The 13,826-nt window shown below is 50.0% G+C and overlaps 2 protein-coding genes across 2 annotated transcripts in view; one reads left to right on the top strand and one right to left on the bottom strand.

Annotated features, from left to right (window-relative positions):
* Positions 1–1,229, top strand: part of FHIP1A (FHF complex subunit HOOK interacting protein 1A) — a 223,811-nt gene extending 222,582 nt beyond the window's left edge. Inside the window, exon 13 of the mRNA XM_089912372.1 lies at positions 832–1,229. Coding sequence (XP_089768498.1) covers positions 832–1,004 — 173 coding nt within the window. The 3' untranslated portion in view covers positions 1,005–1,229. The remainder of the gene's footprint in view (positions 1–831) is intronic.
* Positions 1–13,826, bottom strand: part of GATB (glutamyl-tRNA amidotransferase subunit B) — a 75,527-nt gene that overhangs the window by 2,864 nt on the left and 58,837 nt on the right. The window contains exons 11-12 of the mRNA XM_030764043.2: positions 7,921–7,999; positions 1,291–1,425 (exon numbers count right to left, since the gene is read on the bottom strand). Of these exons, the coding sequence (XP_030619903.2) occupies positions 1,291–1,425; positions 7,921–7,999 (214 nt within the window). The remainder of the gene's footprint in view (positions 1–1,290; positions 1,426–7,920; positions 8,000–13,826) is intronic.

Below are 13,826 nucleotides of genomic sequence, written 5' to 3'. Positions count from 1 at the left end.
GTTTACGTTTATGGAAACTTAAATTCAGTTTCTTTTTTCTGTATTAGATATAGAATGAGAAAAGGAAAAAGGGGAGGCGGTGACCTTCGGAAGAGGTTTCTGGGCTCCTGGCAAAGGAGGTGTCTGCTACCCCGCCTCCTGATTCGAAGGGAGTGAGGAGGACTGTGACGTGTCACAGCTGAGGAGCCGGTGCACAGGACCCGGGTGCCGGATCGTGAAGCCCCCTGACCCTCCGGGGGCTCAGCGGGCTCTCCTCCCCCGACTCCCTGCCAAGAAGCTCGTTTGCTAGAAGACAAAGCCACGAGATGGCAACGCTCCCCGAGCATCTGGGTGGAGGAGTGCCTGGCTGGCAGGCTGGAAGGGCCGGGGCAGGGGGCGCTGAGTGCCTGTCAAACAGCCACCGCGTCAGGGCCACCCGCCCGACCTCCTGCTTCTGATTGGCAACAGTGTCTGCGAGTATCTGCGCAGTGCTGCATTCTGAGTCTGAAACTAAAAGTGTGTCTTTATCAGTCACTCCAGATGAGGCTGGAAGATGGAGATTGCCGAGACCCTGCACAAGCTCATTTTCCTTATCGAGAGCTCTTTACAGAGCTGTTAGTGTCCCCGCAAGCTGATGGGCAGGTGGTATCATTCTGAAAGCAATTTTGTTCCCCACTGAAAAATCTCTCTGGACAATATGATTAGACTTGGGGAGGGAGGGATGTGCCTCATTTTAGCTCTTCTACTGTGTTCTACACTCAGAACACAGAATGACTTGATTTCCAGCTATGTTCCTGTCAAGGATTTTCTCAGTAATTTACAAATAATTTTCCCTTCTGCCTTTCTTCCCAGCTCTCAAAGGCACGGAACTGAAGTGTTTCCCTGTCTCTGCCCCTGTGCAGTGCTGCCTGCTGCTTCCTGATAGAGAGGTCCTCTTACAAAGCAGAGCTCGGCAACCTTGGGAGAGGGCCGCAGGCCTGGGAGGTCGAAACTTGCTAACACCCCCTTCAACCGAAACTCCATGAGATGAAGCTCCAGGGGGGGATTTTCCTTCTAGGAAAAGCTGTATTTTTCCAATAGTCACCTAATTTCATCTCTTGATTCTAGCTTAAAACTGACAAAAATAACTGGGGGATTATTGATGAAACTGGGCCAACCATTATTAGGAAGCACCGCTGGGCTGTAAGGGGGAGAAAGCAGAGGGGCTCCTGGCTGAGTCCTCAGGCGGCCCTGGCCCTGGGCCTCTGCCGGCGACCCCCTGCCCACCTGCCGCTGCGCGTGAAGACCCCCTTCCCCCGAGGGGCTAAGTACCACTTGAGGATGTGCCTCCAGCGTGGAGCGGCAGAGCTGCTCCAGCGCCTCTGCATCCTGCATCAGTTCAAGCTTCTTTTCTGCAACGATCTGTGCTGGGGTCTTGCCCTTACTCCTCCACAGTTCCTGAAACACCTGCGGGCAGAGAGGGGCGGGGTCAGCTCTTCTGCCAGCTCCACTTGCTGGGGTGGAAGAGCAGTCAGTGGATTCCCAGCTGCATGCAGACACACCCGGGGCCTCCCCGCGCTGAGCTGTGCCCTCAGAACAGAGCCCGAGACCCTGCCGGTGGAGACGCTGGCGGAGACGGGTCGTCCCCACTCGCCGACTCCAGGGGCACAGCAGGGAGGGCGGGGAGTGTGAGAAGATGATCACTCACAGGGCCCCTGCTGACGGGAGTGCCACAGAATTAACTAATTGTGGTGACATGCTGGTGAAGGATGGGGCCACACGGGCTGCAAAAGGGAACCACTGCTCTTAGAGGGGGTCATGAAAACTTGGCCTCTGCTGGGAAACGGGAGTTTTTTCAGGGAGGGGGAGAGGGAGGGGCCCATAATGAAGATACAGAATGGAAAATAACGAAAAACATAAATCACAATCCTTGGGGCCCAAGGCTTACCACATCCATCCCCACAGGTGGATGTGGCTCCGAACCTGGCTAGGATAATTAGCAGTTGACGGTGTGGGTATTTTTCTACTTAAAAAGATAACCAATTCCCAAACTTAATAAAGTTGGAAAAAAAGGAAGACATTTGTAAAGAAGGGGTGTCCCAGGGCAGTTTTCCACAGTGTCTGTTTCTCTAGTGTGAGCTGGAAGGGGAGGGGATCCCATTAGCCTCCATCTCAGCCAGCAGTCAGCACTGAGCACTTTCCAGCCAGGAGCCCCTCTGCCCAGAGCGGTGTGCCTTCAGCTTGGCTGTCGGGCGCCCACGGTGACTGTGGCCCAGAGGCGTCTCTGGGGCATCCTTCCGAAAGCGCACCTACAGGGCACACTCTGGCGATCACCACACAGCCCTGGCCGCGTACGCAGACCTGTCCCCGCTCTTAGAAAAATACTGAACATAAGTGCCTCCAACTCAATTCTTCAAATGTGTATTCAGCCGACAATGAGAAAGGCATTGAGGAGAGAGGGGCACACAGCGGGTAAGAACCTCCCCTGCTCTCAGCGGACGTACTGATGGCGTGCCCACAGCACAGGGACTGGAGAACAGACAATCTGTGATGCGGATAAGACTCAGCGTCTGAAGAGCTTCTCTGCCCCCTTTCCCTGATAGATTTATTTCTCTTGAATAAGACTTACAATTTTAAAACATTGTTCCTAATTATAAAATTTAATATGTGTTCACTGTAGAAAATAAGGAAGGAAATACAGAAAAGACAAAGAGAAATCTTACCCAATTCCCATCCCCTCAAGATGACCAATGTTAGTATTCTAGTATTTTCCCTTCCATGGTTTTCTTTCTGTTTTGTAACATCATTGTGATCACAGCACATATACAATTTGTAACCTGCTTCTGTTTCACTGATTACAGAAGTACTTTCTTGTATTAACAAAAAAATCCAATATTCATCATGATTTACTTAAATGACCCCCTACTAGTAGATTCTGACCAGTGTTTATTTCGTTCATCTGCAGAGTCTCCTAAAAAAGTTTCTAGTTGAAAATGTCCAACATTCAGGAAGAGAGAATGGAGATCTCAAGAGAGATCAGATCCCTAGCTTATAAGAGAAATCACCTGCAAGAGTGATTTATGAGAATCTACGCAGCAACTCTTTACAGGAAAGCCTGGCAGGTGTGGATGCTGCTTGCAGCCCAGGCCTGGGAGGAGCTGAACGCCTGGCGGTCACAGGCCCCTGCAGCCACTGTGGCTGAAAGTGCAGAGCTGAGCTGAGCTGGCCGCCCAGGGGTCAGCCTTTGCCTGGCACCCAGTACAGCTGGGACCCGACAGGCCCAAACACTGGTTGGATCTGCTTGGGCCACAATAACAAGAATAAAGGCAATTGAGGCAGTCAGGGACCAAGGCCAAACCACACCTTTCAGAAGGAAAAGCAGGACAATGCTGGGACGATGCTTTTACATGCAGAGAAGCTGGCTGCTCCCTGAGAGAGTGGGGAGGGGTACCAGGGAGTGGCCTAGGGAAGCACACCTCAGCAGCCTCCAGAGCAAATGCCCGGTGGCTGCAGGGTTCTCCCACTCCCGGAGTTAGAGCACATCAGCTTACTCACTTCCCAAGTTAGCGCCCCTGGGCTGACACAGTGGGTTCCAGAATCCAATCCTCTGCTTGTTCCTATTTAAGGCACAGATTGTGCCCTCCTGGCTGTAGCCCAGCAGGGCGGGAGCCACTAAACGGGGCCCGGCCGCCTCCAGGCCAGACTCTGCGGCCTCCCCTGGCCTCCTGGCTGCAGACATCGTGGCTCTGGGCTTGCCAACCTCGTGCTGTGGCATAAATCCTCAGCTTTTGTCTGTGTTTAATCACCACCCTGGGAAGTGCTATCGAAGTGCAATTGTTTCTGGCCAGGCGTGCACCTCCCAGGCCTGCTGCTGCTCACCCAAGACAGACCACATCACAAGGGGGTCCTGGTGCAGGGCCGGTCATCTGGGTTAATAAATGGCCACCAGGGTAGGGAGTACTGCAAGCTGGGGACCCCCGATCACACCCCGACCACCGAAGCAGCTCTGACGCATGGGGTGGAAACTCAGGTTTCAGTTCCTGGTGACTGAGCACACACCCTCCTAACTACTACCCAACCATTTCTCTAGCTAAAGCTATTTTTAAAGAATCTGGAGGGAAGGACAAAAGGAGAGCACACAGGCTCCTGGCCTGTCCCTGCCTGTTTGGGGCTTCCAGGGTCAGAGGGTGGCGGAAAGACCTGTTCCAGGGAGAGGGCAGGGAGGGAGCGGTGACAGACAGAGAGGGGGCCCCTCTGGGCAAAGGCAAGTATCGTGAAAGGTCATTCTTCTAGAAAGGCACAGACGTCAATCTAGGCCCTTAAGAGAAGCAGGGCACAGGAAAATGTGCAAAGAACTGACGCACTAAAAGGGAGAAAAAGACATCAAATCATTCGTAAGTTTTACTGCACGACGTAACATTTTCTATATTAAAAGGTTTTTGGTGATTTCTGATTAAAGTAGACCCCAAAGTAGACAGGAGGAAATTGCTTAAATGGCACACTCGCATGGTAAAATTCGACTTCCATCTCTGTGGAATCCCTGTCCAGCCTGGTCCCACAGGAAGCACTAGAGGGACAATCCCTGGGAGACGGTGGACCCTCTGCACCTACTCCAGGCTCGCACAGAGGAGACACGTAGGCATCTGGGGTGATTTCCCCCGGGGCCTGGCTGGCCAGCAGTCTGGACGACGCCCGGGACCTCCGAGTCCCCAGAGGCTCAGGACCCTGGCATGCTAGCTGCAGGGGTGTTGTGATTCTGCAGGTGGGAGTCTGGTGTGCCCTGTCCTTGGCGAGGGGAGGAGACGGGGGCTACTTCATTAGACAGAACCGGATCCTGTGAGAGGAGCCTGGGTGCTTTTGTCTACAGTTACCAGGAGTTTGCTCATGGTGATAAATAATCTTTGAGTTTCTGTTTCTGAAAGACAAGGCTGCCTCATGGCAGCAACCTCTTAACTCCCCTGGGGCCCAGGGAGCTGAGGGGATGAGGTTTGTAAACCTCAGAAGCACTGTTGGGACACCTGGGGGAAGGTGCAGTGAAATGTGTCAGGGATGAAAATAATGGACAGTCATGGAAAGGAGAGCCGGATGGCAAGAGGTGGATTAATAATAAATTAGACGTAAAGTGGGAGACTCTTTGGAGTTCAGAACGTTCTCAGGGCAGGATGACTCTTTCTGCGTATCTGTCATCCTTAGGAGTCATTTTCTCAGTCAACTTTCTTTCTCATCTCCTGGTTATTCAGTCACTAGTAGAACCTCTTCCAGTTCTGTCAGAGGAAACACCAGTAACCAATGGAACCAGAGTCGTTCTGCCTCACAGGGTTTCTAAAACCTAAGGCCTATTTGGATTCCTCTGTCAAATTCAGTAAAAAATAATTATAACACATTTATGTGTTACATTTTACAGTAGACTCTGAAAATAAAAAAGACGCTCAATGTAATTAGTCATCAGGGAAATGCAAATCAATCCACCATGAGCTACTACTTTACACCTACTAGGATGACTATAATCAAAAAGCAGGACAATTACAAGGGCTGGCGGGGATGTGGAGAAACTGGAACCCTCACACACCTCTGACGGGACTGTAAAATGGTGCAGCCCATTTGGAAAACAGTCCGGCAGGTCCTCAAAATGTTAAACATACAACTACCACATGACCCAGAGATTCCATTCCTATAGGTACAGCCCCAAGAAATTTGAAAACATATGCGCCAACAAAACCCTGTACATATATGTTCACAGCAGCATTATTCATAAGAGCCAAAAACAGGAAACAACACAAGCGTCCACTTACTGATGAATGGTAGACAAAATGTGGTTCTACCCACACGATGGGATACTCTTTAGCCATAAAAAGGCATGAAGTACTGACACAACATAGATGGACTTTGAAAACATGACACTAGGTGAAAGAAGCCAGACACAAAAGGCTACATATCGTATGAGTCCATTTATCTTAAATGTCCAGACTAGGCCAATCCATAGAGACAGATAGTAGATTAGCAGCTGCCTAGGGTAAAAGGGGTTAATGGGGCGAAACTGCTAATTGGATGCAGGGTTATGTTTTTGCGGTGATGAAAATGTTCTGGAATTAGATAGTGGTGATGGTTACAACCTTGTGGCTATACTAAAAACCAATGAACTGTAGGCTTCTTAAAAAATAAAACTAAAAAACAGTACACTAAAACCTCTTATTTTCAAAAGCCTTATTTTTCTAACCTCCTGTCTGCCCAGCCCACAATCCACCCTGGTAACTGTATGTGTGCACAGGAAGCTGCCTGGGATGATGCTCACCCAATATTTTTTTTTTTAATTTTTTAAATTTTTTGGCCACGCCGTGCAGCATGTGGAATCTTAGTTCCCCGAGCAGGGCTTGAACCCACACCCCCTGCAATGGAAGCGTGGAGTCTTAACCACTGGACGGCCAGGGAAGTCCCGTTCACCCAGTATTAATGGTAGTTATTTCAAGGTGGTAGAACTGGAAAATCTTTATATTTTTCAGCATTACTTAACTTGTTACAATGAACAAATACCATTTTTTTTCCACCAGAAAATCAGTGATTTTTTAAAAAAACAGAACAAGGTAGAACAATTAAAAAGCAAATCCCCTAAGGCAATGGTGTATAAGGGAGATGCCCTCATGGGACACACAATCAGACTTTTATTTTGGTTCTTACAGAAGCCAGGATTCACCCCACCTCCTTTAAACACGCTAGAAGCCAACAGAATCCAAAAATGTCTCTATCTCTATCTGAACCCAGCTGTCAGCATCCCCCGGCAGTTCTAGTCTCTCCCCTCTGAACCTAACATATTATCTGCACTAGGTTTTCTTTGCTGGGGCAGGAGTAGGAAGGGGAAGGTTTTTTTCCTCTTTGGTTTGAAATGCAACAATTCATTTGCTCTTATGTGTATATACAGTTTCTTTCTGCCCTCCAGCCATCTAATCATTCTGCTACTGCTGAGCACTCTCATAAACATTTGTATTCCTCTGACATCCAGGCAACCAAAACCCTTTCCTAAATGTGGAGCAGTCCCTATACTTGACAGCCTCACTTGGTGGTGGGTAAACAGAGCCTTTATTAGTTCCTATCCCCAGTTTCACAGCACAGAGCTGGGTGTATGCTCCATGGTGCCTCGTAATTAGCCAAAAGCAGCCGCTTTTCCAAAGCCTCACTATGTAACCTGCCACGACTGAGGACATGTATAAATATTAAATGCCAAAGGCACCATTAAAATAACATTAAGTTACCGGCTGAAGAACTGACAGCTGTGGTATCTCAAGTCGAGATCAGGCAGCCGCCTTGGTGTTCTTTATCTTTCTGGGTGCTCATTTGTAAGTGTTTTCTGAGTCCCAGGGACCTTGCGCCCACCCGAGACTGTCAGGTGGGGCTGGAGATGAGGCGGAAGGCCGCCTTTGATGAGGATGCTGTTTGTCTGGGTTTTCACACACTGCGCCTGTGTGTTAAATTTGATCTACTAAGTGGGAGGCAGTCTGTCTGGCCTCACCCTTCTTGCTGGAAGACTGACTTTCAGGGGCAACCACGTGACAAGACAAACGAGCCCCTGGTACTGGGTGGGAGGCTGCAGAGGACAGGAGAGGGAGGACAAGGGCCAGGGAGCAGTGTCGGCCACACAGGGCACGGGGGAAGCGCACAGGCCGAAGCCCCCAGGAGCTTCAGGGCCCACCTTTCACATAAACAAACGTTTGGGAAACATTCCGGGCAAAGCCAAACAACTACGCCGTCTGGTTAGCAAAGATGAGAAGCAAATTACCTGCGTCATACATAGTACTGGCTTTATTTCATTTGCTAAATAAAATGTTTCTACCTCTCAGTATAAAAATGGCCCTTAGAAGCACTTAATACTTCAAAGATGAAATGCACTTAGTGATGGCATTTGAGTTTCACATAAAACATGTACGGGGCTGGCAGGGTGGTCGGACCCTTTGGGAGGTGGGGACATACCTGTTTAGCTGCGGATGAAGAGATGGCTTTCCTGTCCAGCAGGTCAAGCAGCTCAGCCAGGGCAGAGGGTGTGACAGGACTAGCAGCCCCAAAAAGGAGAGAAGAAACATGTACATTTCACTCTGTCGGTGTATGCATTTATGGTTATTTAAAATCAAAGCACGTGATTTTGTAGGTTTGAATAATTAAATCCACACCCAGGAATAAAAGTAACAGGCCAGTTAGGCTCTATGTTATTTAGTTATTTTGTACTTTAGGATAGAACACATTTTTGTGACCAGTGTTGTTTTTCTTTATTTTACTACCCAACAATAACCGCAGTTTGGCAGAAGTTGTAGTGACAGACAACTGCTCAGTTTAATTAGTCAAAAAAAGGAGGTGGCTGCAGAATTCATGAACCATGACGAGAAGAGAAAAAAACCAAAACCCAGTAATTAAATATTTTCGATTGAAAGATCAGCCTAAAAATTACTTCAAACAAAACCGCTAACAAGGCCAGTTTTCGAGTGTTTTTGTGCAAATATAAATTCTTTTTAATCGTAAGAACTTGTCTTTTAGGGACGCAGTGACTACCAGCCATGTCGTCAGCCACCCTCATGGGCATCCACAAACTGCTCTCTCCCGCAGGCTCTCAACAGCTTGTCACAGAAGGGCCTGGAATTCATTATGCCTACACTTCTAGGAAGGGACTTATTTGCCAAGATCCCATGATAGAAAAGGAGGAGAGGCAACCAAAGGCATAAAGTGTCATTAATTGACATTCTGGGGTGAGGGGGGCGGTGAGTGCCTAGGATTAGTGGAAAAGACTGAATTACAGACTATTTCTTTTAAAATACACAGTTTTGCTACTTTTAAACACATGCAGCAACTAGGCTAATGAAACGCTGTCTGTCTGAGGTCATGAGGGGACCAGTTTTAAATAGACTGGAACGACTTATAAATAGCACGTTAGTGTGTCTGTGTAAACGAAAGCTTCTGGAACGTTTAACACTACTTGAAAACACCTTCTGTTTAAGTCTCAGTTCCCATTACTCACTATTAATTTCTTTGTTAAGCTCTTAGATAGTAAAAACGAAACTACCGCTTAGTCCCTACGCCAATTTCCTGGAATTCCAGGCCAACCGAGTGCAAGTGCACCAGGTCTGACTCAGGTGCAGTGAAACCTCACAGGGCTGTTCACGTGAGGCAGCTGACACACAGAGGCGGCCCGCTGTCCTGCAAGTGTCTGCTTATCCCGAAGTATGGATAAAAGATCATTCCAAGAGGATATTAGGTTTGCAGAGTGTCTGGACCACCCTGATTAAATCTCAGCAGGATGAGGGTCAGAGGGCTGGGAAATCAAGACACCCTTTCTCTAACTTCCCACCCTACTGACAAGTAACAAAGAATCCACGTTGTTTTAAAAATTCGGGTTTCTTGGATGTTCTACGATCCTAGTAAACATAAAGGCCAATTAGAGTGTAGACTGTGTAGAACCTGTAATAAGCACTGAGGTTGAACTAGATTTCTCAAGCCTGCAAACAAAAGGGTCCCCACTCCCACATGAGCTGATGATAAAGGGATGTGAAGACAGAGAAGGACAGAAATAGAGTACAGCATGACTAAAAATACTTTGCCTTTCATCCAATGACCTTCATTCACTATGAAATACCTCCACTGACTTGGGATTTCTCAATCGCCCTTTTGTACCCACTGTGCTCGACACATAGTAGGTCAGCAGTATCTGTGTCACAGACTCCTTCCCCCCAACAGGGATGGCTGGGACACTGTGTCTACTAATTCCAGCTGTGCCAGGGCTCACCTCCAGTAGACGATGACAAAGATCAGGACCTGTCACCCTGGCCTTGAAAGGCCCCCCTCATCAGGTTAAATAAACAAATCGGCCGATTTGGAACAGAACGGCAGCAGAAGCACAATTGGCTGCTGTCAGATCACGCTGGTTTCTGGGCCGTGGGTGTGTCTCCACTAAAGAAGAGCCCGACGTGGAAGGCTAGTCTCCCATCCCCAGCCCGGCGCATCTGCAGACGAAGGGAAATGGCATTTCTCAAGCCTTCCAACTTCACCCAGTCCCCTAGAGCTCTTATGGGATCACGACTCTATCTCCAGCCTGGATTCTGGAAGCAGACACCCTGACACCTCCACAGCCACCCCCGTTCCTGTGAAATGTGCCGCCTGTCGCAACCCCTGAGCTCATTTTAGGCCCAAGCTCATGGGACCCAGAGGCTCGCGGAGAAAGACAGGGAGACACGGACACCTAGGTGGCTGCTCAGCAATCCTGCTGTTCATCTCGCTAACGTCCCAGCGCCCCTGCCTGGCACTCCCACCCAAGCTGCTGTTCTAGAGCGTCTCCTTCCCACGCCCCATCTCAGCACGGACCCTCACCTCCCGCATCATAAGGTCACCCGCTGATGGAAGGCTCAGAATTTTCTGGGGTGCCCGCCTCCTCCTCTTCCATCAGACAGCCCCCTGGACCCATGCTCTTGCCTGCATCACCTGCCACTGCTACGCATCCTACTCGGACGCCGGGTTCCTCCCTCCTGCGGCTTTAACCCCACACCTTCACGAGCGCTCGGATCTGCCCTGTCTTGACAGTGCCTCCAAGTGATCTTGCAGTCACTTGCTTCTGCCTGACCTTATTATTATTTTTTGCCAATGAAGAGCATCAGTGGCTACTGTCTGCCCTTGCTGTTTGGATCCCAACCCTATCCCTCTGCAGATGCTGTTCTTTTAAAATCACCTCCCCTCACTAATTACCAAACATAATAGCTTCCCACCCTGCTGCACCCCCTGAGAAAACGCCTTCTCCCTGGGCCTCCCAGTCTCTTTCCCCTCCTTGACTGCCCTCCTCAACCTCTTCCCGCTGGCGAGGAGTGGCCCGGGCTCCTGTCTCCCCACACATGTTCTAAGCCAGGGGTCGGCAAACTTCTGGAAAGCGCCAGAGAGCAAATATTTAAGGCTCCGTGGGACACACCTGGTCTCGGTCATGTAGTCTTCTTTGCTTTGGTTTCTAAATACACGAGGTAATAATCATCCTTAGCTCACGGGCTGTATACAAACAGGCCTGCGGCTGTGACCTCTAGCAGGCTCCCACCTCCTACATCCCATTCTTAGACGCTGCCCCGCATATCACGCTGCCGGACTAATCCTCCTGTCAGCCTCAGCCCCTTCTCAGCTCAAAGCCCTTCCCTGGTTTCCTAGCACCTCAGGAGCTGCTGCCCGCAGCTGACCCGGAAGTTCAGGCCCTCGGCTGGAGTGAACAACTGGACAGCTGCACCTGCCTGATATTACCAGGAAATATTTGGTCAGGGAATCAGTAACTTCCACTTTCCTAACTAAATCAAACCTGGTATGAATAGCTATGAGTTATTAACCAAAAAAGCAATATGCTCAAAATAATGAAAAAGCCAAGTTCAACAAGCACTTTTCTGGCCAGATCCTTTAAACACCAGTCTTCTGAGAGGTCTTTAAAGATGAACGCTCACTTGCAAAATCACTTCCTGCCAACGTGATCTCTGGAGTGTCCCTTGCCTGGTGTCATCATGAGACTACTGCTAGCTTTGCAGCTACTGCCCTTCTAGGCTTTGGAAACGTTAGCCCAGCTGCCGAGGTTGCTCACTGGTTAATGTTTGCTCCAAGGTGAGGCTGGTATATGCAGCCCAGGCAATGGTTGTCTGAACTGTGAGACAGGTTGCAGACTGTGAGAGCTGCTACACAGAGCCTTCTTCCTGTTCAGTTCCTGTTCTACATAAACTCTAGCACAGAACTGTTGCTTAGCTTCCTCCTTACTTGACTTTGGAACAACCAAGCACACTTTTATTTAGAGTTTGGTGCCCTTGGAGTTCTTTTTTCTTTTTCTGATAAAGTTATTCATTTTATTTATTTATTTTTGGCTGTGTTGGGTCTTAGTTGCTGCGCACGGGCTTTCTCTAGTTGCGGCGAGCAGGGGCTACTCTTCGTTGTGGTGCGTGGGTTTCTCATTGCGGTGGCTTCTCTTGTTGCGGAGCACAGGCTCTAGGCACACGGGCTTCAGTAGTCGTGGCTCGCAGGCTCTAGAGCGCAGGCTCAGTAGTTGTGACACACGGGCTTAGTTGCTCCGCGGCATGTGGGATCTTCCCGGACCTGGGCTCGAACCCGTGTCCCTTGCATTGGCAGGTGGATTCTTAACCACTGTGCTACAAGGTGAAGCCCCCCTTGGAGTTCTTAAGACTCTAGTGCTTACGAATTGTTTGGATAAATACCAGAGGCTCCAAGTTCCCTTGACAGTCTAATTTATCAATCTCAGCTCCTGTAGAAGCTCCTAAAATGGTTGTTAGCAAACCCCTCATGTCACAGATCAACATATAGAGAAACTGGTCTGGAAGTCAGGGGGCTGGCTTCCGGTTTGAGCAGTTGTGCACCTTACCTCTAGGGGCCTGGATTTCCTCCTCTGCTAAATGAAAGAGCTGAACCAGAGGTAGCTCAGGTCTCTGCTGAGACTGAAATTCAGTGACTCTAGCAATCAGTCAGCAACATGGAAAACACATTTTAAAGCTAAGAGTTAGATCTCCTCCCAAAGCTCCAACCACTCCTTCCCGGAGCCTTTCAGGTGAATGTGGTCTCGTCCCTCTCTACTTGCACCGCACTGTGACTAGTTCTAAACAAGAAGCACTCCATTCTGCCTTGAGGTAAAAGCGTTAGTGCACAAGTCCAGTCCTCCCCAGGACACAGAGCTTCTTAAGGGCCGGGCCAGCGTCCTGCTTGGCTCTCCACGAGCTCCGCACAGAGGGTGCTCTACAGCCAGTGCCGGATTCACGGCTCAACTCCCGCGACTTTCCACACCCTCCATGTTCCGGCTCGACCCCAATCATATGGTCAACTGTACTTTTCTGCCATTTTCCACCCTCTGCTCCTCCCAGCTATGCTCCCCCTGCTCCCCAAAGCTGCTGCTTCTTTGCCATCCCCACGCCCTGGTTCCCCACAGATGTCGCCCGGCCCCTCCTTCACGAAGACCTCTCCAGAGCCATTCAGGCTCTGGTACAGCTATACCTCCTCCATCAACTCTGCCTGAATGGGCCCGGGCTTTTCAGTGTGAAGACTGAAGTTTCTGAGTAGAGAGGTCAAACCGGAGAGGACAAGAAGGAAAGAAACAGGCAACAGATGCCATGGGAGTTTGGGGATCGGGGCGGGGAGGGGGGGGACATCGTTTTGGTACCTCACATACCATCACGGAATAGAGAAGGAAATGGACACTAAGGGCCCACGGGCGCCGTGTGTTTTCCTCTCAAAAGCCCTCGGAGGCAGGCACTATCACTGTCATTTACAGTGACGGCACTGAGGGTGACTCATCCAAGGTCACAGCTGTAAGAAGCCATGTGAGGAGGTGAAACAGAGCCACATGGCCACGCTGGTACCTGTGCAAACACACTGCGAGCAAGAGGCCGAACATGAAGCCAGCATCACACAGGGGTAACTTCTCTGAACAGACGACTCTTTGGACTCACGTATCAGTCAGCACATGCCTGTCTCCCCGGCTCTGCTTCCCCATATGGCCGTGGGCGCTGCTGCAGCAACGACGCTCCCCAAGAAGAGCTCGGCCTCCCGCGGGGCGCCACCTGCCTGTGTGTCCCTGATGAACAACCACATTTAAACCTGCTGCCCGTTCTCTCCTTCCTCACACTCTCCTTTTCTCTGGCTCCTGTGACACCCATGGTCCTGGTTCTGTCCCTCCTTCCCTGCCCATGCTCCTTGGGTAGTCCAGGGAGTCTCAGGCCCGGTCACACAGTATCCTCCCCACAGCTCTCACCTGCTCCAATGGCTTCCAGTACCATCTACACATTGCTGAGTCCACGATCTGCTTATACTGGGCCGTGCCCTGCCTTCCCCGAGATGCCACGCTCGGGCTCCCCTCGAGCCACGTGCACACGCTG

The sequence above is a fragment of the Delphinapterus leucas genome, chromosome 5, assembly GCF_059928025.1.
Source record: "Delphinapterus leucas isolate spDelLeu-1000000601 "Yukka" chromosome 5, BTC_Dleu_Yukka2, whole genome shotgun sequence".
Lineage (NCBI taxonomy): Eukaryota > Metazoa > Chordata > Mammalia > Artiodactyla > Monodontidae > Delphinapterus > Delphinapterus leucas.
This window is presented reverse-complemented; position numbering and strand designations above follow the sequence as displayed.